This window comes from Perna viridis, chromosome 1 (genome assembly GCF_037379345.1).
Source record: "Perna viridis isolate PV_CMFRI_1.1 ecotype Kerala chromosome 1, ASM3737934v1, whole genome shotgun sequence".
Lineage (NCBI taxonomy): Eukaryota > Metazoa > Mollusca > Bivalvia > Mytilida > Mytilidae > Perna > Perna viridis.
The window spans coordinates 31,805,652-31,833,371 of record NC_142445.1 but is presented as its reverse complement, the minus strand read 5'-3'; the positions used below and the strand labels follow the sequence as shown (position 1 = coordinate 31,833,371).

Here is a 27,720-nt window from a genome sequence, read left to right as displayed (position 1 = left end):
ATTTAGCCAAATTCTTTTGATAGCTGAATTGATCCTTATTATTAGGACTACAAAAGTCTCCAGGGATAAATGTTGTCAGATGACTCCTTGTAAGAGTTATTGCCCTTGAAAGGGGAAAAATGATGTTTTTTTTTGTTCTTTTTTTAACAGTTTTCAGCCAATATCTTGAAAGATATGGTAGATGGAAAGAAACTTTCAATTGCTGAAATGATCCTTATGATGAGTCCTACCAGTCTTCTCGAGTCAAAAGAGTTGGACAACTTCTTGTTAAATTTATTGCCCTTGAAAGGCAAAATTAAACAAGGTAAACGATTCAGGTTCCTGGGAGCCTCTTGTTTTCCAAAAGATGTTTCTTGTTCAATTCCAGCGTTATCTTTTCCTTTGCATGGGTCAAAGAAGTTTTATCTTGCCATGTTTTAATCACAATTTACATATAAAGCACAGACTTTTTGTGCTTATTTACTGTTTATATTTGTGCACATTAATGAATCAATTGTCTTTTATAAAAATCAACTTGGCTGTGTGAACAATGAGACACTTATGAATTTATTGTTCTGATTCATTGATTAAAATTCAATTTCTCTGAATCATGTCGAAATGTTTTAAACTTTTGCAGGATTGTTTATAGCAATTATCTTAAACTAAAATCAGCATTGCATATAAAACCAGTTACGTTCTTCTTTACTGGAGCAGATGTTCACCATGGCCAGGCTTAAACTTGCTCAGTTAAATTATAAGTTCACTTTTCAAACATAAATGATTATTGGTGTTAAATGTGTGACATGAATGTTTTCCGTGGGAAAATAGCTGAAAAAGTGGCAGTGGTGGATCCAGAGGGAGAATGCAGGAGGTTGACACAATTTTGATTGGAAAAAATTGTTTTCATGCAAAAAATTGACAAAAAGTAGCAAATAATGTTCTAGCACCCCCCCTTTTTCTGAGGAACCACGGCTGACACCCCTCTTTTTCAGAGTATCTGGATCTACTCCTGCAGAGTTAAGTCCTATCTAATTCAGAAAGTTGGTCAGTCTGATATAATAGTATACAGCAAATCAAACAGATTGAAGAGACACTAAAAAAATCTTTTATGCACATACATTTTGTATATGAACATGACTAGTTTCAATATCAAGTATAATAAGCAATGTTTATTCTACTACCATGAATTTATTTGTTACTACAAATACTACAAGCATTTCCATCCTCATAGTAGCTAGTCTGAAGAGAGTTTAATGCCTTTATTTGAAGTCCTATATTTATTGCAACTAGCCTTGCCTTGGTCTTTTTTTTTATATGAGATGAGAGGTGTCGTAGTCTTAGTTTTACTAAAGTCTGTTCAGTCTTTCCCACCTTTGCTATAATTAAAACATGCTACTTCCAAACCCTTGGCTGAAAATATCTGGATGAGGTTTGATGAATAAAATTCCAGACGCTCTTTTGTTCCACTGACGCGGTGTGGTTGGGAATGTTGTGATTTGAGATTCTGTACCATAAAAATATTTAAAAAGCTCGACTTTTTCTGAGTCATTCAAAATAGAAGTACCGGAAATTTTTCTTGTAAAATTTTGAGGATTCATCATTGGGAATCGTATTTTGTAGAATACTTCGCCTAACATATTCCTGGCATTTTTGTGGGTTTCTTCTATTTTCTCTTCTTTACATTTTGCATAAGCCCAGCTCATCAAACCATCGTATAAATCATCTTCACGAACTACTAGCGAGTCTCTCGGAACAATTTTCACTAAACATTCCAAGGGGGCTTGTTTAAAATCATCTGACTTAATTACCGAATCAATTGCCTTGTCGATATATCGTAAGCATCTATCTTCAAGCTTTTTATTCCGATGTTTTATTGCATGATTTAAAATCGTGCAAACAGAATCTTCAGTAATTGAACTCTCTAAGTAATGTAAACATGCAGCAATCAGTCCACAGATTTTGAAATGTCTTGCTGTTTCCAGGACATCAAAAACGTTACTTTGGTCGCAATACAATTTTTCTCCATACATATACCTACAATATATAAATATTGTTTATAAAATCGACCATAAGCTAAGTAATACAGTATAGTAACTTAATCGAAATTGAAAACAAACGAAGAACTGACAGGATTACCATATGAATTCAAAATTATAGCAATAAAGGTCCAGCAAAAATTAATTGCAAGTAGAAAACAATGCGTACATATGAAGAAAATGCATTGTGAAATTTGCAGAACTTTATACATCTTATAATAACCGGTGTACTTAGACTTATGGCAAGATATTATATGGTATTCTGGTGTATTTAAATTGCACAATGCGTGTATGAATGATTTATAGCTTTCCGTTATGTAACGTACACTCACCAGCTTGCTGTAATCATATTTATACTTACTGGAGTACAATATGGAATATTTCTGGCTTGATTCCATTAATTCTAATCACCTTTTTCTCTATTGCATTTTCTTCTAAAATTTTTGCGAAAATTGAACTTCCTGATACCAAAATAAATGAATGCGCTCTAAAAGCTTCACTCTGCTCTCCGACCAGTATCGTAGTGTCACAGCATGTTTGGGTTTTCAGCATGTAAAGATTTCGTTCAATAATAGATTTGCCCTCTCTCCAATCACAATTATGAGCCTGGAGTGTTGGACCAGTTTCCAACTCAACGAAGTTTCTTGTTCCGTCATACATATGGTTATCTAGAATTACAATATATTGAAATTAAAAACAATGCCGGATGTCTTCAATGAATCTCTACCCAGTCGGTGTTGTGTAGTTCTGGATAGAATGAAGTTCAACGCTTTAAAATGTTTCCGCACAAGAATACGTGTCTAGACGCAAGGGTAGTTAAACCAATGAGAGACGTGTAATAAACTCAAAAAGGTGAATGTTATAGGAAATTAACCTACAAAATGAGAGGCTGAAACTATACTCAACAAAAGAATAGGTTTTAAAAAATCCGCACTTCACACTTTACAACACCAAATAAAAATATAAAAAAACGCACTTCACACTTGCCTGCTAATGCTTATTTTTAATTACTCACTACATGTGTTTCTCCCTTTGAACGACATATTTCGTGTTCGAAATATTTGAAGTTAAAATCAATTCTTAAGGCGTGGATGTGTAGGAGTTGAATTGAAACGTACACTACACTAAGTTAAACTGTCGAGTAGCAACGAACATATTTACTTTACTGCATATGAACTATCAAGACTACCGAATACAATTTATAGATTTTTGTGAACTATATGTAAAGATAACACGACTTTCAGTTACGAAGCGAAATAATAAATCACAGAAAGTACAAGTCTTCGGATTTAAAAAAAGTATACAGAAACCTATTATCGAGCACTTCCTCTGCATTTGTTAATTTCTTTTATAGAGGGACGGCTTGTGTATGAGGTCCGTAAACTCTGTCCTTAGGAGAAAAATCTTAGTAATAGTACTATAGTTTAGCGAGTGCATATTCGGACAGGTAGATGAGTGCACAGGGAAACCCAGATGAAATAGAGATTCTTTTGCATGAAAACTTAATTTTTCACAATTATAATCCATTTACGCCTTACGCCACCCACTCATACAAAAAATCCTGCATCCGCCCCTTGATTCATGATAAAAGTCCATCGAAATATAGTGCATGCATTTCATATTCGATCAAAATTCTGCTTACACGTTGCGTACGTTGTTGGTATCACATTCGACTGAACTGGAGCTGATTATGAAAACTGAAAATATGGAACGCCTAAACTGCCAGATGAGATACACATTTGTTTACGTGTTGTCAATTTTATATTACTTGCTGTGGTTTTATAATTACATGTGGTCATTTTGTATTTACGTTATGTAGGAACATCTTTACATTATGTCATTTTGTCTCTACATTCTGCCATTTCGTCTTTACGTTCCGTAATTTTGTCTTTACGTTCTGTAATTTTGTCTTTACGTTCTGTCGTTTTATGATTACGTTATGTCAACATATATTTACGTTATGTGGATTTACCTTTACGTGCAGTGGTTTTCTTATAACGTGAGGTCGTTTCATCTTTACGTTATGTCGATCTCTAAATACTTTATGTGCATTTTCTTTTCTTTACCTGCAGTGATTTCTTCTTTACGTGATGTGGACAAAAATTTCATGATGACGTGTGACCCCGGAACTTTTTGATCGTGTAAACTTCAAATCAGTCCGTAAAAGGCAAAATAGACGTCATAACGCCGATTAGAAAAATGCTGAACGAAATACACTTGGGTAGTCTATCCAGTCACTCTAGAGTATTTAGTCTATAGTGAAAAAATGATTATTTGTTCTTTACGTTCAATATTATCACAATTGATACACCTGGGACTCTGTTGATGACTTGTGTCGATTTTCGTAGTCAGAATATGTTTTTTTTAATTCCAAGAAACATGGGAATTTCGACTCTCGAGAAAATTTGCATAAATTCGACTGTACAAGTTATTGCGTGATTAAATTTAATTTTCTATATTAATAAACCACCAAAACTAATTTTCAAGAAAGAATTTAAAAAAATGTTAAACATATTTCCCCTACCTCTAGAAAACTGGTCTCATTATCAAACATTATTCTCATTAACACCATACCGACCACTGTGAAACTCATATTTTAAGCATAATTTAAAAGATAATTATTTACCCAAAATAACTGAACAATTCAGGCGTGTCATTTTTTTTATAAGGATTACAATTACTATAAAATCGTTAAAATTGGAATTTACAGAATTTCATAATTTCTTCTATATCACCCGTTATTATCTTTTTTCAGGATATCGTAGTTTAAACAAGCTTTTGTGTGATACAGTAGATTCGTATAGTGTCTAAGCTTTCAAATCGGCCAGGTAATTAATATTTGAACTTTTCCAAGTAAAGTTACCACCCCTACCCATGAAAAAATACCTCAACATGAACCAAAATGTTAATTTTAACATATAAACGGCGTACACTGGGCATGTTGCGGGCGATTGCTTTCATTATCGATGCATCCAACATATTTGCTTATTTCAGGAGCGTAGGCGACAATAATGTGTTTTTTCATAAAAAGGGAAAATTCCGGAATTTCATTTTTCTTCCATTTCACCGTTATTTGGCGTATTTTTTTTTTCAAATACCGTAATTCAAAAGAGATTTTGTATATTAAAATACAACTATATAGTGTAGTAGCTTTGTAATGAGCTTAAGATATATAAGTACTTGAACTTTTCCAAGTCAAGTTAGTGCAAAAATTGCCCCTACCCATGATAAAAATACCTTAATACGACCCATCGCCTATGCTTATTAGAAAGCTAAGATGCTAAATAAATATGTTTAGATATTCAAAGGCATGTTTGAAGTACGATACTTAAAAAAATTGCACATAACAGGTTTTAAAATGAAAGAAAATATGAAATTAGAAAAAAATCCCCTCTTTACTATGAAAAACACAATATTTTCACATTGAAACAGGAAACAATATGCCCCTGAAATGAGTAGATATGTTGAATATGTCGATAATTAAAACACTAGTACCCAGCATGTCTTTTTAACATAGATTATATGCTAAATATAACATTTTGGTTCATGTTGAGGTATTTTTTTTTCATAGGTAGGGAGTACTTCTTGCACTAACTTGACTTGGAAAATGTCAAATATTTATAACTTGGGCTCACAAGAAAGCTACTAAACTATATAGTAGTATTTATTTACGTAATTTAAGTACGGTAAACATATAGTAAATGCAATCCTATAAAGAAATTCAAACAACTGTGTTGATCAGATATGTTGAGTAAATCATCCTAATTATGAGTGCCTAAAATATGAGTTTCACCGTGTCGGTATGCTGTGAATGAGAATTATGTTATATACTGAGACCAGTTTTCTAGAGGTAGGGGTAATATTTTTAACATTTTTTGAAAATTCTTTCTTGAAAATTAGTTTTGGTGGTTTATTAATGTAGAAAATTAAATTTAATCACGCAATAACTTGTACAATCGAATTTATGCAAATTTTCGCGAAAGTCGAAATTCCCATGTTTTTTTTTTTAATTAAAAAAATACATTCCGACTACGAAAATCGACACAAGTCATCAACAGAGTCCCAGGTGTATCAATTGTGATAATATTGAACGTAAAGAACAAATAATCAATTTTTTTAGTATAGAATAAATACTCTAGGGTGACTGGATAGACTACCCAAGTATATTTCGTTCAGCATTTTTCTAATCGGCGTTATGACGTCTATTTTGCCTTTTACGGACTGATTTGAAGTTTACACGATCAAAAAGTTCCGGGGTCACACGTCATCATGAAATTTTTGTCCACATCACGTAAAGAAGAAATCACCGCACGTAAAGAAAAGAAAATGCACGTAAAGTATTTAGAGATCGACATAACGTAAAGATGAAACGACCTCACGTTATATGAAAACCACTGCACGTAAAGATAAATCCACATAACGTAAATATATGTTGACATGAACGTAATCATAAAACGACAGAACGTAAAGACAAAATTACAGAACACAAAGACGAAATGGCAGAACGTAGAGACAAAACTACATAATGTAAAGATGTTCCTACATAACGTAAATACAAAATGACTACATGTAATTATAAAACCACAGCAAGTAATATAAAATTCACAACACATAAACAAATGTGTATCTCATCTGACAGTTTAGGCGTTCCATATGAAAAGCTATTAGAATGAGGGGTTATCAATGGCAATAGAGATATTAAAATGTTCGAAAATAGTTGTTATTTAAGTATTACAATCATAAATATTTGAAAAATAATATTCGGACATATTTTTTTTCTAAAATATCACAATCAATTCATTGTCTTGGACCAAGGCCAAGAATGAACATCAAAACTTAATTTTGTACAACTTGCAGTTTTCCCAAAACTCTTGTACAGATGTGACAGTCACTCGCTACCTTGTTTATCTGGCCACAAGAGTAACACCAATAACAAATTCAGAAAGGTTGCATCTACCATTGTTTGTCTTCTTGTATATACAAGCATGTATATATTGCAAATCCGAAGATTGTCTATGACAGAGAATTGTAAATTGGGACCAAAGCAAATCATTGCTCAGTTTACAGGGGCGTAGCATATATATCAAGCATGTGCAAGCATGAAGTGCGGCAGGTGGTCCAGGGAAGGGCTCATGGGTTCCCCCCAAGCTCTCTGAGCATCTGAGAAACTGAAGGAGCGTTTTTGAACTAGAAAAACTTTATATTCTAATATGACGTCCTTAAGATGCTTTCAGACGACTACTGTGGTTGGTTTTCGATTGATATATGAGCAGCACGAGACGTATTGGGCGTGGCTTGTATGTGTATAAATTACTAACACACGTAACCTTCCGGTGTGTATCAGCTTTTTTCATCCATTTCAGTAGCGTGAAAAAATCAACATCAAATTCATATTACTAAAAAGAAATGTTAAACGTTATTTTTTTATAGAAAAGTTATATTATATTCCGGAAAAATTAAAGTTTCATTAATTAGCGACCATTTCAATCGACGTAGCGTAAAGTGTACAGCCAAGTATGGACAAATATGGCGGGTCTAAGGTTACCGTAATAGGTCACGAAAGTGTAAAAAAATATCGTAATTGTCCTATTAAATTTATCATATTTTAGAGTTCATTGTACTATTTCGCTGAATCTGATTATCTAAAGCGTGGTCATTAGAAAATATGGGTGAGAAACAGGCTTGATCTTATTGATCGAATTCCTGCCGTTCATGAAGTTTATTCTTGGAACTGTTGTACTCAATGAATACTAAGCTAAACGTATTTTTGACAACTGAATAATTCTTATTCACTGTTTACAAGGGAACGTGTCTCTAAGGTACTAACGTCCTGCTCGACACATGTATGACAACACTGTCCAATTTTCACAGTCTGTTGTCCATGTTGCAATTCATGAGTCACTCAAGTGTACAAAGTTTCATGAAAATCCCCTTTAAGTTTTTAAACACAAAGCTAAGCTTAAGTGCGACGAACAGACAGATTGGTGAGCGAACGAGCCAACATGAAATTGCATTGTTGACCCTCCCCCCCAAAAAAAAAAAATCAAAGTTCCGTTAAACGGAAAGTTAATATCGGAGAGAAACAAATATCGGTTGCAACAATAATGATTATGAAAATTTGATTTTATTCAAATTAAGAGACACTGTTAGAAAACTGTGAGCAAACAGATAAGCGAAATGTATGTGTTATACAAAAGATTTGATGCCGTGATTAATCAGAGACAAAAAGCTGGTGTTCACATTTAATAACCGAAGTCCATATTATATCTATTTTTGACAAAGCAAACCATATTTCTGTGCACGTGTATCAGTATCAGTGGCGGTTCGCGTCATAATAGGGATATTTCTATCGGCTTACTTTTCAAAAGTACCGGCTTACTTTTGAAAAGTAAGTCATAGAAATATCCCTGTTATGACATGATCCGCCACTCTTATATCTTGCACCACAGTTTAACGGAAATACGTTTCAAGCCTTGGTAAAGCGCTTCAATGATCTTTCAGTGGTTGTTACAGGCATGGTTGTATAAGGATAGATATAATTGCAAAAAAGGAAGGATACTGATATTTGTTTGTAAGAGGCAGAGTAGACGTAAATGAATTTGGTTTCTCTGTTACGTCATGGTCCGACCAGCGTCCCTTCTACCTTTTGATCTCCTACTTGAAAAGCTCTTCATACTCTGTGAAAGAGTAATCAAGGAAACCAAGATTCTAGCGGAAATCAAAAGAATGTAATCCAGGGACAAAGACCATACATGGAAAACAGACACACTCAACAAAGAACATAAAACCAAAATAATACACAAAAAGTAACAAAAGTAATTAAATTAGCAACTCGGACTCCTCTTAAAATAGTAATCAAGGGAACCAAGGTTATAGCGGTAATCAAAAGAATGTAATCCAGGGACAAAGACCATACATGGAAAACAGACACACTCAACAAAGAACATAAAACCAAAATAATACACAAAAAGTTACAAAAGTAATTAAATTAGCAACTCGGACTCCTCTTAAAATAGTAATCAAGGGAACCAAGGTTATAGCGGTAATCAAAAGAATGTAATCCAGGGACAAAGACCAGACATGGAAAACAGACATACACAACAAAGAACATAAAGTAACTAAAATCATACATACAAAGTAACAAAAGTAAATGAGCAACTCGGACTCCACTAAAAACTGGGAGCATGGACCAGGTGCACCTGTAGGGTAAGCGTCAGCTTTTTTAGAAACACCCACCGAGTTGCTCATATAAAAAGTCGAATCCACGGTAGACGAAAACGAAAGAGGAAGGAAAACTATGGCACGTTAAACAAATCATTTTTCATGATGCAGATGGATACACCGTAACGATCCACGAGTTCATGATGACGACCATAAAACTTCTGTAGTGATGACTTCAATCTTGTAGCAACATAACCCTGTTCCTGTAGCCTAATTGTAAGAAATCTAGAGCGATACAAAAAGTCTGCACGGCGAGCTCTGGCATAACGTTTGAGTTGTGATATGAAAACTCAATACATAGATGGTGAAGGGATGTTGCCGCAGATGAAAGTTGACAATACGGAATGAAAAGTCATCGTATTTGTCGTATAGTTTGGTCATGAGTTTACATTTACTAACGGCCTCTAAGTGTAGATATGAGGCTGACTTCACAGTGTTATTTGAGGTAGATGCATGTATCAAAACCCCGAATATATGGGTCATACCTGTATGTTTCGTAGAGTTGATCTTCATGATCTTCGTTCAAGGAGTATAAATAAGTTCAAACGCCTTCTAATTTCATCAATAAAATAATCAAGAAAGCCGGTATAATACAAGGCTCTCTCCCAGTACTGACTCGGTGTATCAGCTGGGTGGTTAGTTCTGTTGGCCTGTTGTTTAAAAATCAATGATTTATCGGAACATATTAAAATAAAATGTTTCCAGATTCCTGGTCCTTGAAAGAATTTTGACACACGTTTCTTCGTCACATTACTTTTTTTCTACTTATTTAAACACTTTTGATATGGAGTATCATTTAAAGTTTTTAAACTTCAACTAATCTACTCAGCCATTTTATGGAGTTTAACTATAGTCTACTATAAAAACCCTTGGCCATTTCCGCAAAAAAAAAAAAAAAAAAACAGAAGAAGAAAAGAAATAAGAAAGAAAAGAAAAACTATCATAAGGTCCAAGCACATTAATGTCGAAATGTCTATCGTAAAATCTTGATCACTGGTATGTTTGATTAAACGCTTGTAAGTCAAAAGTAAACAGACAGTGGGATGGCTGTGGAAGTTATGAAGTTTGAAGCAGTTGGTCCAATTGACCAGGACGAAGATACTGAAAATGAAAATGTGCATCCAAATGAAATAGGTATAGTTTTAAACATATAAGATCGAGCAAGTCTAATTCGTGTTAGGCGAGTAAACAAATGACAAACCAGGATCGAGTCTGTTGTATTACGAGTTACTACGTAATCTTACATAGTAACAAGAAAATCTGAATATGGTGATAATAGTGTATCAAACAGTTATGTTTTTTTTTTAAATCTCATTTTATGCTGTTTATTGTGACATCGTTTAACGATGACCCTTTCATGAGCACCTTAGTCTCTTATCAGAAAACAGCTCCGGACACTGAATCCAAAAAGGGATTACTTAATGTCATTCTCTCAGTAAAAATCAACAGGTCATTTTGACATTTATTATGGAAATTAATAGATAATTATGAAATTTGATATCTATTTTTGATACCACTCCACAGTACCTCTAAATCTCCAACTTTTTGTACAGCACATCTCTGATCCTCGAGCTGATATATCACTACCCAAATAATGAAGAGGATGGCTGCAGCATCAGAGGAAATTTGGAATAAAGCCCTACTGTCCAGTTCAGTACTCTTACATAAAAAGTGCTTATAAATGGATTTCAATGATTTTATTTCAGATGCTAACAATCTGTACCCAAGAAGTGGACATCGTGCTGTTGTTGACAGTTGTGATATGTATGTTTTGGGGGGCTACAATCCACGTTTCAGAGATGTTGAAAATTCCAATGAAACTTACTATCCGTTATTTAAAGAGGTAATATTTGTATGTATACATGTACACATGTGTATTATACATGTACATGTATGTATGTATTCAAGAAAACCATGCTTGTAACTGTACATGGTATTTTATTCAGTTCTTTTTTTTGGGGGGGGGGTGGGGGTTTGATCCTTTAGGATCAAAATATCTGATGTCACTGCACCCTTACCGAAAATATGGCTCTCTTGCGAACATTTACCGCAAATATAAGGCAACTTTACTGCAAACTTGCATCAAATATTTGCTGCGAGTTCGCTGCAAACAATTTACCATGCAAATGAAGTTTGCCACAAACTTGCGGCAAACACTCCATAGCCTAATATAGAAAGCTGCGATGTTTTTGTGAACATCATTACTACAAAATGTATTGTTATGCAAATGAGATTCACTACAAGTTTGCGGTGAACACTGATAGCCTTATTTGGGTTGCTGCTATGTTACGGCAATTATAACTAATCAATAAAGGTTCATTTACATGTACTAGCTAGATTTCAAGTAATCAATACTAATACCATCTAAAATTTACTATTGCAGTTTTGCCAAATTCTCGATTACATTGTTTTAAAAATGTTAATTTCTTCAAATTTCAGGACACAGATTAATGCAATTTTATATATATAGATAGTAATCAGTTACTTGATTAATGTATAGTCTTAATGGATACATTTGTGTACTCATTTTTTGCTGAAACACTTTTTAAATTTTGAAATGTAGATTTCATTCTTTCAGATTTTAGATAAAAAAGTGTTTTTGATAACATTAATAGGCAATTACACTACCATTATAATGCATACATAGAAATCTATACATGTCCCTCTGTAGCAAACATACAAATAAGACAAAAAAAAACAAATGAAAGTAGTAACTGCATCTAAATCTTACCATAACTACTTTTATAGCAATGCAGGTAATCCTACTTCTAACTAGTACATGTAAAAACTGTTTGATTGCATACTGCATCCAAATTAAGGTAATAAATACACAGAATGGTAAATGAAATGCTCAGATGCTTAATTCCTTCCATGATTCAAATTTATAATAGCATTGATCATGCTCAGAAGAATTTGAAAGTTCTGGTGATCTTTCGGTGCATGTTCACTGAAACATCGCCAGAAGTTTAAACAATTTGACTAAGTTTCTAGTGTAGTTACCACAAACATGAATGGTGACGATGAATTATGGCAAACTTGTGGTTTATAAACTACTAAAAGCTGCGATGTTTGCAGAATGTTTGCTGCAAGCCGCTAACAAACAGCAAACATTGTGTCAAACAAAATTGTTTGCCGCATATTTGAGACGTGTGTGCCGCAAACTTACAGCAAACATTTCTGTTTGGTAAGGGTGGTCCATCACTGGAACTTCCTTACTACATGCATTTCTGAACGCTGCACAAAATTATATTCCAAATGTAATTCCTTTCATATCATTCAATACTTCTTTTATAACAAGTAAATATTTTTTTGGCAATTTATCAACTCAATATTCTATTATTTATGCAAATAAAATTAAGATCTAGTCTTCATATCAACTCAAGATTTGAGGGACTCCTTTTTGGCATTGAAAGATATTTAGTAATAAATTTACATTTAGTGAATTTGTTTATTGTAGTAATGTCTGGAAGGATAGAATGTGCTAAATATTTTCATTTTAACACATTTCTTAGTCAAATTAGCCATCCTATCATTAATATTGTACCATTTATAAACAGGAAGTGAAGAGCAGTGATTTTAACCAATTAAATTTGGCGGGAAAATTCAAATTGATATAAGTGTCTAGTTTTTGAAAATCTTGTGTTAAGGAAATTATTTTCTTAAGCTGATATTGGTTTTATTTAAGTATATTGTTATGTAGGATAAATAGTCTGTTTTAATATAGCTTTTGAATGTAAATGGACATTAACTTTGTGATGGATTTAAAATTGGGGAAAGAGAAGAATTGGAGGAAAATATGTAAATGTGTGTGAAGTTGGATAAACCCTCAGCTTATACATATGAAAAATGACAGTTCTTAATAGTATTTAAAGTGTAATTTATGATCACAGTTTTATTTAACATCATATAATCTTTGAAGTTTTCTTCATGCTACAATTTTCACAAGAATCAAAATCTGCCAGTGCTATCAGCACTTTGAATGTCATTTGCAATTATTGATGATTAAATTATTGATTTCTTATAATTACTTTTCTTATTTTTTTTATTCTTATTTTATCATACTTTTCTGATTATGGTAGAACATATTATTTTCTTGATATAGCTCTGGAAGTTTAATCTTGCAACAAAGAAATGGTCATTGTTATCCACAGATGGAGGCATGCCAACTGAATTGGCATCTCATGCGGGTTTGTATACATATGATAATAAATTTAGTTGTAAAGCCTTCACACTTATTGGTATTAAAATGAGGTTTTTGGTTGTGCTCTTCATATAATTGTGTACACGCAGAGCACTTATTTAAGACATCACTTGTGGTACCAAATTCATTTAATGAAACTGAGAAGGTAAGTGCAAAATGTTTTAAATTAAATGAGAATAGAGGACTTTATCAACTTTGCGGGGACTGTACTGGGCTTCGTCAATGTTGCAACTTGCAATTTTTTATTTGATCTGATGACAAAAATAACCAGTTGGCAATTTTCTTGACACCTAAGTTTTGTATAATGAAATTGACAGAAAGTCTAGCAATGATTTGTCACTTGGTCAAAGTTAATTGACCATAACCAATTTACAACTGAAGCCAATCAAAGGTAATTAGATCAGGTGACCTTGACTCACAATTCATTTAATTAATTATCTTCATGGGTTGTGTTAATCAGATGTAAATATGTTATTGAGTCAATTAAAATTCACATCATTATGTGCATGTGGGTGCACACAAGCTTTATAGCCATGTTAAACCATGTGATACATTCAGAAACAGATTTACCTTATAAAAGAATTGTGGCGAATTTATATGTTGAAGTTGCATCAAGTTTTCTTCATGTGTTTACTGTATGTAACGTTAACTAGTGATTAATCATTTATACATTTAGAGAAGTTAAATCACAGACATATTCATAAATTGTGGGAAATGTAATGTAATGTTAATCAAACCATTAATATATTAAATCCAATTAACAATGATTATCCCATCATGAAGTGTCCAAAACACTCCGAAATGCAAGAGTTGATAAAAAAAATGGATGATTTTTGTTTACATGAAAGTTTTTCTTGTGGTCATGTGTTTTTTTTTTTGTGGGAAAATGGATTAACGAATAGAAATGGGATTCCCCAATATAAATAAGAAAATACTGAAGGCATACTTGACCAAAATTAAGTCATAATATTTAGATATCAAGCAGGAGTATAAGAAAAAAAAGAGAGAACAAAACGGGACACCACTAATGGGCCATGGTAGTTTGCTAAAAGTTTTATGAATGTTAAATATTTATAAATAAAAAATCAAATTTATATTTTAAGATATATTTAATAAGGCCACAAAGGACAAACATAAACATGTTTTTATAAAATCAGGGACTATCTGAAAATAGTTAAAAGTCCCTGATAAAATAAAACACTGATTTCTTGAGTAGTACCACCCATATATTATTTTGCATTATATTTCAAAAATTACTAATTGTTTTAGATTCTGGCTAAGACTAGAGCTAAAAACCTGCTTTATATAGTAGGTTAACCCCACTCCGGTATCAAAATATCAAGCGCACGATAAAAATTCAAAACCACAAATGATGGACATATTTTGTTTCTATACACATAGCCTAGATAATTTTCTATCAAATGTCGAAAAAATTATTATGAATGTAAATTCTGACATCTTAAAAAATGGATGAATGACAAGGATCATATGCCGCTACTGTTGTTTTTGTTTAACCTGGTTTTTGTGTAAAGGTGAAGTTATTGGTCATGCATGCATTTAATTATCATCTAATGTTAGTGAGGAATGTCTCCTACATAGCAGACCATTAATCAGTTCTGTTTATTTTATTGTAGTTTGAAACTCAATATTAAAATAAGAATCTAATTTTGAATGCATACATGGCTTTTTATGGTGTGCTTATATGAAAAGAATAATTTGCCATATATGGGATGTTGAGCTGATTTGAATATGTCAGTAAACATGACCTGATCTTGAAGATGTATAATCCACACATGCAGGCCCCTGATCTTTATTACAAAAAAGTCAAAATTTTTTATTGTACCAGAAATAGGTGGCACCAGAAACAGATTAAACCACTATACATGCATCAAGAGTGAACTGGGGTACATGTATGTCATGAATGAAGGTTGTTTTGATGAATTGACCAAGCTTACTCGTAACTTACTGTCAAATTAAAAAAGAGTCATTTTTTGGGTTCCCATGTTTTCCCCAATTTCTGAAGATTGGTGACAAAAATTGGCAGCTGGCAATTTTTCTTGCGACAGAATTTTGGAAGCCAGAGGAGCCCCTGCTATGGATATTATGAATTTTTGATTATTTCACCTATACTTAGCAGATTTCTCCCAATCTAAGCCGGTGATGACTTTCTAACCATTGGTAGTTTGATTATTTCTGTGAAAGGTTTCCTTCTATTTTACATTTTCCCAGTTTATCTACAGATTTTATTGGGGAAACCAATTCTCCTCAGTCTATTCTTGATTTAGAATATTTATCCACTCTCTATGGTTAGATGAAAAATTTACCATCTTCAGTGGAAAAATAATTTATATCATATTTTACTGAATAAGAATATACATTGTTCATATATAACTGTTACTAATATTTCATTCTGTAGCTGGAATTGCTTATTTCTGATGTTTGTACATTCAGATTGTACATGTTAAATGTTCACTAACTGTATCTATATCCTTTATGTATATTAATTTACCTTGAAATTATGTAAGTGTGTGTGTATCATAAATTTTAGTTTCCATAGTCCCATTTCAAAATATTATTAATTTGTAATGTTAAGTCATATTTCTATGTATTTTTAGCTGTAAGATATGGTCGAAACCTGTTATATTTTGGTGGTACTGGTGTTCCCTTTGGTCACAGCAGTAGTAATGACTTTTATACCTGTAATTTGGACACACTTAAATGGAGATATGTCAAATGTCATGGGGATGTACCACAGAAAAAATATGGTCATGTATGTACAATGTATTGCTTTTTTTTCAATAAATTCTTTAGTCTTAAAAATTTACATTTATTTTATTTCAGCAGACAGGGAAAAAGCCTCAAACAGAGACATGATCAAATTTCAGTCATTTTTTCCACAATTAACTTCCTACTTTGCCTTTCAGATAATAACTTTCAAGAATTTAAATCACTCTCTGTAGTCTTTTCAGCACATGTTTTAATGACATATAATTTTTTTACAGAGATTGATGATCTGTTTTGTATTTTATAATTCTAATACATTTTGCACATGGTAACTAATGATGACAGCATTAGTAGTAGTATCTAATACAATTTTTAGGCTTTGCCCATGAGAGACAGAGGTAGTTGTATTCATATAACATTTTGCTTTGATTATTCTCACTATGTTGTTAAATTGATGTTTTGGCCAGTGGGAATATGCAAGACTTCCTATACAACATACTATGTGTTTGCCGTAAAAGTTCAAACAATTACTGTCTGACAGCATACATCATTTCCTAAATACACCTTTTCCAACTGAATAATTTTGAACTATTCATTTTCCAGATCCCCTATATATTTAGGACATTGCTGATGCTTTGTCTTGACTACACAGAATTTTTGAATGATTCATCTATTTTATAGGCAATGGCTAATGTAGGCAAACATGTTTATATATGTGGGGGAACCACAGGGTTTGTCTATAACATGGACTTACACAGATTGGATATCCATACTGGATTATGGGAGCACCTACCAGTATTGTCAAAGTATACCCCAGATAGCAGGTAAGATCTTGTATTGTAGCTAAGTCTGATAAAACTTCCAAAACATCTACATGATTAAGTTTATTTTTACCTAGTCTAGAAGTGTCTGTTTCATTACTTAGTGAAAGTAATGTTTCATTTGTTTTTTTTATGTCATAGACTATCATTACTGTCAAAGATATTTTTTTACTTTAATTTAAAAAAAAACAGAATGGGCATGCCATGCTTGTGAGAAATCTGGTACTTTTTCTGCTCGTATGTAAAAATTAAAGTTTTCACTTTGTGCTTGATTTCACTTCTGCCTTTGTTTAGTTTGTTTATGGGTACTTATGTAGACTATTTTTATTTGGATCTTGTTCTTCTGATATATTTAGTTCTGATATTGCTGATGAGAGGTAACTCCTTTTTACACTTGTATTTCACACCAAAATGCAGTTATTCCATATAATTATGGATAGAATTTACTAGATAAGTGTACCACTTTATTCAACAATCTCATATGTGAAAGTCTTAAATACACATTGTATTTTCTCCCTATAAATAAAGGTTTAAAAGTGTTTTGTTGGTAATGGATGGAATTACCCAATATTTATTCATAACACAGAGACTTTATAATTTTGAAAGGTAATGATTTTTTGTGATTTTATATTGGTTTATATTTTAGATATAGACATGAAATGGTTTGTGATGGATTCAGGTTGTATGTGTTTGGTGGAGGAACAGCACACACAGCATATTCCCTTGACAAGGTATGTACAATATTTCAAAGTTCAAAATTGTTAAGAGGTTAAATAGGTAAGTATGTTCCATACATGGCTCTTACATAAATTTGTAATTTTATCTTTATTTCAATAAATGATTTAAAATTTCCGTTGAAAAAAAAACGGTATACAGTTATGTGTCTTTGCAAATATTTAGCATTTTAACAGATAAATCAATTTGTGTACTACTAATGTAAAATGTCTACCAAATGTGATATCAAACCAGCTTAATACAATAAAAGTGCTATTAACCAATATTTTCAATACTATTAATAAATACATGCCCACAAATATAAAAACTCCAGAAATCCTGCATCACCTTGGTAACCAAGTTCTTTTAATTATATGTGTAACTGAATTTTTTCTATAGATAACCACAATGATGATCTCAAGAAAGTTTCATGTAAATCTAATCATGTGTTCCCCCGTTTGGTTGGTAGTTACAGAGAACTGGTGTTAATATATATTTAAAAAAAAAAAACTATAAAAGATAATTTTGTACATAGGATGTTAGTCAATTGTGGATTATGTGACACATTAAAACAAAGAAGTATCTGGTTTAAAATAACCCTGGCCTAAACTTGTGGTATTTCACAACATTTAAGTAAAATTAGTTCTTTTTTATTCTGAAAACATTTAAGAAAAACCATAATGTAGAAAAATGGTTGTGAAAACTGTAAATTCTTTATGTAAAAGTAAAATATTTACCAATGTGATATGAGATTTTAAATACTATCCACTACCAATTAATTAATGAGCCTGTTAAGTTTTAAATCGTCCAACATTTTCTTCCAATTTCAATGAATGCTTGAGCATCATGGATTTTTCATGACCCTTTCAATTTTATGTGACATGTACAGTTAAATTGTAATTTGTGACTTTAAAAGATAAGAGTATAATATTATAAGAGAGTGTGATATTGAAACATCTATCTATTTCTACATCAGTCAGTCTGAATGAAACAAAAGAAAAACCTTGTCTTCACTAGGCCGTAGAATATGTCCAATATTTGTTTGATCTGATTCTAAATTTATATTTGAACTGGTTGAATTTCTAACCATTACACTTTTTGCTCCTCTCTTCATGCCAAAATACGTGGAGGATTAACTGTTCTTTATATCTAGTGATACCTAGCATACATTTTTAGTGCCTCCTGGTTGATAGAACTAAGTTGGTCTGTAGTTTACTACATACATGTATCTGGAAAATGATTCAAGTAGAATTTCTTTCTGCATCTAAGGTTTTTTTAAGTGAAGCAAAATGGTAAAGTAAATTGCAAATTGAGAATGGTGAAAGTACACCAATTTTTTTTTTATAGATTCCTTCATATGAAGTAGAGAGTGGCGTTTGGCATGAAATCCAGACAAAATCTGATAAAATTCATGGTAACATTTTAGTTGTTATTAACCATTTATTGACTTTTTGTGAGGTATGAGTGGATTTACTAGTACATGGACAAAATATTTTTCATATTTCTTCACTCAAAATATGTCACTTTTTAAAGGACCACAAAAAATGTGGGATTGTATAACGGTATGGCATTGTAGTCCTTGTTGTTGTCTGCGGCATCTGTAGACACTTGGTTTTCTTTCTATAACTTGAATATTGGCTGGTTAATCAGGATAAAAATTTATAGCAGGGTTTAAAACCACAAAAGGAATGTAAGATTTAAATTTGGGATTATGGACCTACGATTTAGAATAAGGTGCTGAAAAGAGACAAAAAACTTGTATTTCACAGAATTTGACGATGATATTGTTCCCTAATATTCTATACCATGATGATCAGACTGGGATTGACTTTGAGGGTTGAGACTATAATGTTTTTAAAATTAGGGGCAAAAAAGAGGAGCCTGAAATGTTTATTTTCCTGATGTCCAGACAATAACTTGACTGGTCGTGAACATATCTCTTTGAAATTGTATTACAAGGTGCCATACTATCAAAGAATGCTGGGATTTATTTTAGGTTTAAGACTTGAACTTTTTTGGTATTATTGGCAGAAAAGGGTCTAAAACAAACATTTTCCTTATGTCCTGTATCACTCCATATAATAACTTAAGTAAAAGTGAATGTCCCATATGAATTTTACTACCAGGTGCTATACCACAAAAGGAAGTCTCCGATTTTTTTTAGTTGTGACTAGAGCCAAGTAAGAATAAGGGCCGTAAAGGGGCCTGAAACAAGTTATTATTTTATTTCTGGATGATAACTTGACTGAAAATTATTGGATCACTTTGAAATTGTTTCACAAGGTGCCATATTTCTACAGGAAGGTGGGTATTGATTTGGGAGGTTTTGACTGGAACCAGGGGCTAAAAAGTGACCACTTAGATTCTCGTCAAATTCTTATTCTGAGTCAAATGTCTAATTGTATTCAAAATTCAAAGATGTATCAGGTTTGAATGGTGTTTCTATACTTGCTCTACCTGTTCAGGGTTCGACTTCTGCAGTAGTATCAAGCTGCACATTGTGAAGCTTGTTTATTAATTTGTGTCTCTTTGTACAATCAATGTTCTGTGCACAAAATCATTCCAATATTAATCAGATTTTTTTCACATTTTCTGGATATAATATAATTGAAATTGATGTTTCACTGTTATAATTTGTCACCTAAAATATGAAACTGCTGTCTTTTAAGTCAGAAAGTAAGCTTTAAGACTAATGATTTCTTTTGAATAGGTTAAAATATTGTTAAGCGCTATTCTCTGTAAGAATCAGACAGTGGGTGAATCATGGAGGAAAAAAATACAAAAGTCTTTGATGAAATCTAATTCCAAATGTTATATGAAATGCAGAAATGGCAATCATTTCTTTTTTAAGTGTCAGTAATTCAGTGTATAAATTATATGAAATGCATCGCAATTTGATCATCAAAGGGAGTAAACTCACTTTTCCTCTATCATTTCATCACAATTCTGCAGCCTTTGACACTTTTTTTTGTTTGAACATGATTCTTCATTTTCGAATTTTGCCTGTTTATTACAGATTCCAGTTCTTAATTACTAAGCCATTTCATATTGTTTATGATGGTTCATTTGTGAAATTGCTTTATTATTTCTCATTTTATCACTTGCATAATTTTTTTTCATTGTGATTTTGTAGGATTCCCTGGAAGAAGAAAATGTCACAGTTGTACACTATATAGAAATGGTATACCTTTTGAATTAAAGTAAACCATGTCACAATTGTTAAAGGAATCTGTCAGTTAAGTTGATAGTTTTAATGAAAGAGGATCTTATACAAGCAGCATGATATTTTTTTGTGAAAAAAATGCAGTTGTATATATTTGATTATCTACAAACATTACCATTTGAATGTGGTGAATGATGATTATAAGAATTAGAATGAGGGTGGCAATAAAATTTGGATATAGACATTTAGTTTTTAATCTAATGTTTATAGATACACAAAATCAGTAATCTTTTTTTAATTGACATAAGCAATGTTACTGGAAAGAAATTTATAAACAAACTGTCTATTGTTTTGATAGATTTTTTCTGTAGGAGAAAATGTCATGAATATAACAGAATATGCATGCCTTGTTTCACAAAAGATGCATGAAGATTAACAAACAGTATAATACCTTCACACAAATCATTTTTTATCTATTTCAGAGGCATACATATGTGGTGGACTTGATGGAGTTCGTATCATGGATGATATATGGAAACTGAATTTGAAAACCTTTGAATGGACAAAATTATTGACTTCTTTACATCTACCAGTGTACTTTCACTCTGCTGATGTTACTCCAGTAAGAAAGATTATAATTTTATCATAGATCAATACCTAAGGAAATCCTAAGTAAGGAAAGGAAGTAATTTAAAATGATCTTGGTTAACTTCTACATTGGGTTGGTGTGATAGATGACATTTTATCATATGTTAAGTAAATAATATATCTAGGTGTTAAAATATATGATTCAGATTTTCCATATCACATCCAATAACCCCCTCCCACAAACCCTTGAAAACCTGTGAGCAAAACACTTGGGTTAATATGTATGTCTCAAGGTTGTCATTGCATGTCTCTCCCATCTTACTAAACATTCTTGAATTAACATCCTTCAGTTAACTTTGGCAAAACTTGATATAAACTGTGTCCTCAGAAAAATATGGAGTAGCATTTTAATCAAAATTTAATGTTGAAATCACCTGGCAAATGTTTGCAATACTATTTTTTTTAATCAAACATTCATATAGCTATGTTATGTACATGCAATAAGTAAAGTCTTATAATGTTTGTTCTTTTAATTTAGATTTTTTAATAATTTCAGGATGGTTGTTTGTATGTATTTGGTGGTGTAACACAAGTAGACAATGTTAGAACAAACTGTGTTCAAAGAATCTGGCTCAACATACCCTCACTTCAAGAATTGTGTTGGGAAAATATGTGTTCAACATTAGACATGGCCAAGCTACAAAAACAAAGAAATGAACTGTTTGAAATTGGAATACCTCTACACTACATAGAGAGATTGTAGCAACCACTTGTAAAGAAAACCAGAGCCATAACTCATAGTAAAGCTATGGATCCCTCAACCAATTTATTTATCCTATATTAATTTAGCTTTTCAATGCGTGGAGTTGAAGTTTGAATTCAAAATTAGTTTTTATGACATTCTTAAGTTGTAGATTGCCATTTAAATTAATTGCTTATATATTAACAAATTTGAAACCTAACTGTTGTTCAATAAGAATTGTATTATTTAGGATCTGTTTTGTTTGTATTTACAAATTGCATTCCACATCGATTTCCAGTTTCAAAGGTTTTTTTTTCAAAGTGTTGTAATTTAATTTTTCATCCTTGACATTTTAATGAAAGATATAATGTATGTTTGTTTTGGTCATGCAGTTTGCATAAGAACACACTTTAGTTCAGATTTTATATCCATTGCATCATGGGATAAGGGTTAGATTACTTAACATTAAAACAGACAATTCTATAATCAAAGTAGCCTAGTATACATGGAGTCAGGTCACTAACACATTGTTGTGGCATATAAAATCTTCTCAGATTCTTACTTTCAGTGATATTGTTTACTTTTTAAAAAAATAATTCAATCATCTTTTCTTGTTAAAGCATAGGTCATGTTTTTTAAAATACGGAATAATGAAGAAAACCTACAAGTAATTATGATTTTGAACAATAACTTTGAATAATATGATTTAGGCTTTGCTGGTGAGGGATGGGGCTTTTGGTACTCCATTTGACTTTTATTATATTGCACCACTATGTTGTAATATTGGTGATCAATAGTGATATGTGAGACTTCCTAAAATACATGTTGCGCATCAGTGTTAAAAGTTCAAACAATCACTTCCTAACTGCATACATCATTTGGGAATTATGTCACTTCTGACAGAATGATTTTGAGGCATTCATTATGTTTCAGAGCATCTGCAGTCCCTATTCTTCAGGAAATATTTTATCTTCTTTAGGAAAATTTTTATGCCATTTTAAAAAAATCAGGACTTTTTCTTGGGGGAAATAGTCTCATTTTAGAGGTAGGTTAAGGCACAGGTTTTCCTTCTCACTTCAGTTGATTTATTAAAAAAAATGAAATATTAACATCAGTTAATAATCTGTAGTTTTCTACAAAAAGTCTGAACTGTGCAAAGTATTAACATTCCGAGAAAATGTAGTTATGATTTTTTATGAAATTTGTTAAGGTGCTTTCTAAAATCTATGCTCAACTTTTATTTAAGATGCTTTGTAATTGATTACGGTAGCATACATTAAGTAATTATAGTGTGTGGAAATTAAGATTTTCTTTTGTTCTTTTCTCATTTGACTTTTACTACTTAACTACTTTATTGTAAATATTTTCTCAAGAGTTTCCTAATCCATTTTTTTCTTGGCTTTTGAAAAACCTGGTCTTCCTTATAGATACCCCTATTATCATGCCCTATATCAATATGTATATATGTTAATTGTTAATCTTTTGTTAAGCCATTGTTAGTGAGTGATTTTGCAAATCCATTTGTTGGTAGATAACATGATATTTTATTTTTAGTTTTACTAAAAGTAAATGTAGCATTTAAAGTATTGTAATAATATTAACAATTCATTACACAATGGATAAAATGGTGCATTTTTGGTTGTACACAGGAATTTGGTGGGTAGTTTTTTATTGGTAGTTCTTGCCAATTTGATTTCAGATACATTGTGAGCTAGTATATCACCGTCAGATTTCAGACATCAGGATACCTCACATACTTTGGTACTATTATTGCAGTTTGTCAAATACTGTAAATGTATTATTTTTTTGTGGATTTTGTCAAATGAACATATTCACGAATATCAGTTACACTTATGAAAAATGATATGCATTTCAAAGTGTAAAAAATGCATTTTGCAGGTACTATTTCTCATGCTTATTTGTCCAATGTAAAAAAAATAGTGAAAATTAATACATTTACAGCAGTTCTTGAATTCTGCAAATAAGTTTGACACTGTTCTAAAAACCTGAAAACATATAATTCTAAAGACTGCCGTACAGACTTTAAAGGTAATGATCTACTTCCTTTAAATTTTATGTTGTTAATTTATGGTCAGTTATTATGAGCAGTCTTTTTGGTTTTTGTTTCACCTAATTCCAACTTCCTGTGTACATTAACCATGGTTGAAATAATTTGTGTCTTTCACATTTACATTTTATACTCAAGAGTATGACATGTTTTATGATATTCTACTATATGTGTACATTTATTTGTTTGTATTATCAATTTATAGATTGTTTTAATTAAAAACCATAAATTGTAAAAAGTTTGGGATATTTTTTAGTTAAAACAAAAGAGTTAAACCAATATTGATAAAGGTTGATCTACTTTATAATTCTCAGGGTAAGAAAGTTTTATAAACAAACACGTATAACCTCAAAAATAAACAACTGTGAAAAAAATTCAGATTTAAGGTAACATCATAAAACTTCATGCACTTCAAGCACTTTTGTAAGAAAAAACTATTCAGATTCAAAAGATAAGACAATATGTTTCCCTGCATGTAAAGGACAAACAAGTAAAAACCGTTTAGACCCATGCAGATACAGTTTAAAATAGATATTTTTACAAGTTTGTGAATTTGTTTTTGTTTTGTTTTGATTTTTCAGAGGTGATATGTTAAGATCTGTCTTTACCAAACCCTGAATAATTCAAAATCATTTCTCAACCACACACTTTTAGAAATCCGTGTATATCAATTTCTGTGTAATTTGAATCTTGGTAAAACAATCACTGTTTATACCAGACCCAGTTAAAGTCCAAAGGATTTTGGTTTAGACAGGTTTTACTGTACATGTATAATGACATATATGATTTACATCAATCTCGCTTGATTTAAAAAAAATGAACACCTTACAATGTCGGTAAGGTCATGGTGTGTCATTATAATTTTATATTTCAGAAGGAATCTACAAATGTTTTACAGTAGTTCATGTCAATTTTGTAAGGAAGTATACAATTTCAATTTATAATTTATTTTTTCTTAAACATGATATAAGAAAATATTCTCTGATACAATGTTTGTTTCACTCTTAAATATCTTCATCATCATGAACATTACAAATTTCATTCATGAATGAGATTTAAAATTTGCCAAACACTTTTTGATGAGCATTGTAACATTGTAAAGTTTCTAGTCATTGTACATACCTCCTGTATTTAGAGTTTTATTCAAAATAAGGCATTTTTTACACATCTATTTACAACATATGTAGTCTCTCTCTGTTGTGTTTACATGTGTTTTATCTAGTGATTTGGTTTGTTCTTGGGCTTATAATGTATATATATATACAGAAAACTACAATACTTTTTCAACTTTTTAGAAGATTTCACCATAAGACTTGTGGAGGATACTCTCAATTTCAAATGAATTGATGCCATATGACAGTGATTTCTTTCTTTGTTTTCTTTTGCATTGGGAATTTTAGATTTTTCCCAGTATCTCATCTGTCACTCTAAATTAAAAAAAAAATGAATACATGCAATAGTTATTTTTTTTTTCAATTTGCAGGTAAGATATTTTAAATTGAAAAAAAAAATAAATCAAATGATGAGATTAAGTGCACTTAATTTATTTAAAAATCTAAGTATACCTCATATCAAATGTGTTAATTCTTATTCCATTTGCCTGATGTATAAAAATGAATTTAGGGTGAAAAGTAACTACATATCTTTTGAAGTAAAAAGTTGTTCATAGTGATCCTTTTTTGTTTCATTTTTGCTTCCTGATGTTGCTATCACATATTGCTACAAATTTTAGGATTTGAGATTTTATTACAGTTTCTAAATTTGTCTACCAGAAAATTATATGTTTCACAATTGTTTCAGCTAACTTGACTACTAGTCTAGAGCCATTTTCTTGTAAGGAATTCAAATTTTGCCTCACCTTCTGTATGCTCATTGTATATACATTGAAGTGATTTCTTGTACTTGTGTACTGCTATGTTTACTTCTATGCAATATTGTTTGTCTTCCAATGAAGTCAATATTTTTTTCTTTTCTTGATAATTTAAAACAGGTGTGGATTTATGATTTGCAATTTCCTTGTGCCATTGTTGTTTAGACATACCAAATAATGGTTTTATTTGTAAAGCTTTGTTGCTTTCAATCTTGAGGCTACTTGTTAAATTATATAAATATGTGTAATGCTCGAGAAAAAGTTCTCATCACTTACATGGCTGGAAAATAATTTCATTATGTGATGTTAGCTCATTAGGGCTTTTCATTATGTTTTAGATGTAACTGACTGTAGTTATTTAGAACTGCCAAGATCAACACGAAAAGATTTTAAGGGAAGAAAACAAAGAGGAACAAAAAATAACTCCCAAAAAATGTGCAAATTTCAAGGCTTCAATTGTTGTTTTTACATTTCTAGAAGGATATTTAAATTGTTAGTCAATATTGATATTAAAAACCTACTTTTAAACATGTTTTCTAAGTAGATGTTCATTACTGAAACCTGGTGTTTGAGACTTGGGAGAAGTTGTCTCCAAACAGTCAGCTATTAATTTGGTTTGAGTAATAACACAACATTGAACAGATTTTTTTTTGAATTTATACTGTTTTTGGGACTTAGTGTCTAAGAAATTATTGATGATTTTAAAATATAGGTATGATTAACCATTTATGTAAAGTATACAGTTTTTTTGGTTGTTGAGTCGACCCACTAATAAAGAATTAAAAATGAAGTTGTACTGTTATTATTGTATTTTAGTTTGAGTTTATCTCAATTTTTTGCCTTTTTACAACATGATCAACTTGTCACTTTGAGTCTATATCTGGGTTTCCAATAGTGAAAGATCAAGTAGCTGCATCACTCTGACCACCTGTCCATCCTGCTGAGGGATAAAACTTAGTGTACTCTGTTACTCTAAAAAGTTATAAAACAATTTTAATTTAAACTTTCCACAATGTTTCTATATACATTGAAGGTATATGCTTTCTCGTATGGACACATTTGACAATTTTTTCCTACATTTTAAGCATTTGGAAATTAGCCATTTTTCATGACTGTTTTTCGCAGGGGTACCTACTTAACTCAAAAAGTTATTGACCCGTTATTATTCAAACTCAGCACATATCTACGTGTGCAATTTTTCAATGGTATGGAGCTGTTGTTTGTATTGCCATTGCCGTCCATATTTACTTCGTTTTCATGTGATAACTTGAATATTATTTGGTTGATCTGTATAAAATTGTATAACAAGATTCCAAACTTGGTATTGATTTTAGTGACTTATCCGTTACTCCTCCTATACCATAGACTGACATTGAATGAATCTTCATTACATGTTCCCTTTGTGACCTTCTGTTTTAGATCTTGATCCAAATCAAAATGGTAGTTAAAAGGTGCATGTTATGAAATGGAGGAGTGGGGATATCAAGTTAGTGAGCAATGTTCACAATTTTTCTAGGTAGACTTTGTATAGTCTTATTATTTATGATATGTGCTGAAAAAATAACATGACGGTGACGCTGGTCCAGATATGTT

The 27,720-nt window shown here is 31.6% G+C and overlaps 2 protein-coding genes across 6 annotated transcripts; one reads left to right on the top strand and one right to left on the bottom strand.

The window, feature by feature from the left end:
* Positions 1-1,061: 1,061 nt before the first annotated feature.
* Positions 1,062-9,967, bottom strand: LOC148628383 (BTB/POZ domain-containing protein 6-like). 5 transcript variants are annotated; one of them, XM_088586457.1, is made up of 4 exons: positions 9,722-9,967; positions 3,658-3,712; positions 2,377-2,683; positions 1,062-2,013 (listed from the first exon to the last, which is right to left on the bottom strand). In XM_088586457.1, the coding sequence occupies exons 3-4, from the start codon at positions 2,673-2,675 to the stop codon at positions 1,362-1,364; spliced, it is 951 nt and encodes a 316-aa protein (XP_088442583.1). In that variant the 5' UTR covers positions 2,676-2,683; positions 3,658-3,712; positions 9,722-9,967; the 3' UTR covers positions 1,062-1,361. The 5 variants fall into 5 exon arrangements, with proteins under 5 accessions (XP_088442583.1, XP_088442572.1, XP_088442558.1 ...); XM_088586446.1 differs by lacking the exon at positions 3,658-3,712 and having other exon boundaries at positions 9,722-9,966; XM_088586432.1 differs by lacking the exons at positions 3,658-3,712; positions 9,722-9,967 and adding an exon at positions 9,252-9,352.
* Positions 9,968-10,137: 170 nt separating this feature from the next.
* Positions 10,138-26,917, top strand: LOC148628382 (kelch domain-containing protein 10-like). The gene is made up of 10 exons (XM_088586423.1): positions 10,138-10,370; positions 10,943-11,079; positions 13,339-13,423; positions 16,053-16,207; positions 16,843-16,985; positions 17,629-17,713; positions 19,044-19,110; positions 20,830-20,877; positions 21,342-21,481; positions 22,004-26,917. The coding sequence occupies exons 1-10, from the start codon at positions 10,280-10,282 to the stop codon at positions 22,208-22,210; spliced, it is 1,158 nt and encodes a 385-aa protein (XP_088442549.1). The 5' UTR covers positions 10,138-10,279; the 3' UTR covers positions 22,211-26,917.
* Positions 26,918-27,720: the final 803 nt, after the last annotated feature.

What these genes read in the sequence shown, in the direction of transcription:
- LOC148628383 (XM_088586432.1), bottom strand. Translation starts at nt 9,333, where the DNA reads ATGATTTGTTTAACGTGCCATAGTTTTCCTTCCTCTTTCGTTTTCGTC. An exon ending in CTTTTTATATGAGCAACTCG is followed by an intron (nt 2,684 to 9,251) that starts GTGGGTGTTTCT and finishes TTGTAATTCTAG; the next exon opens with ATAACCATATGTATGACGGA. An exon ending in ATATTCCATATTGTACTCCA is followed by an intron (nt 2,014 to 2,376) that starts GTAAGTATAAAT and finishes TATATATTGTAG; the next exon opens with GTATATGTATGGAGAAAAAT.
- LOC148628382 (XM_088586423.1), top strand. Translation starts at nt 10,280, where the DNA reads ATGGCTGTGGAAGTTATGAAGTTTGAAGCAGTTGGTCCAATTGACCAG. An exon ending in ACTATCCGTTATTTAAAGAG is followed by an intron (nt 11,080 to 13,338) that starts GTAATATTTGTA and finishes TTCTTGATATAG; the next exon opens with CTCTGGAAGTTTAATCTTGC. An exon ending in CACAGAAAAAATATGGTCAT is followed by an intron (nt 16,208 to 16,842) that starts GTATGTACAATG and finishes TCTATTTTATAG; the next exon opens with GCAATGGCTAATGTAGGCAA.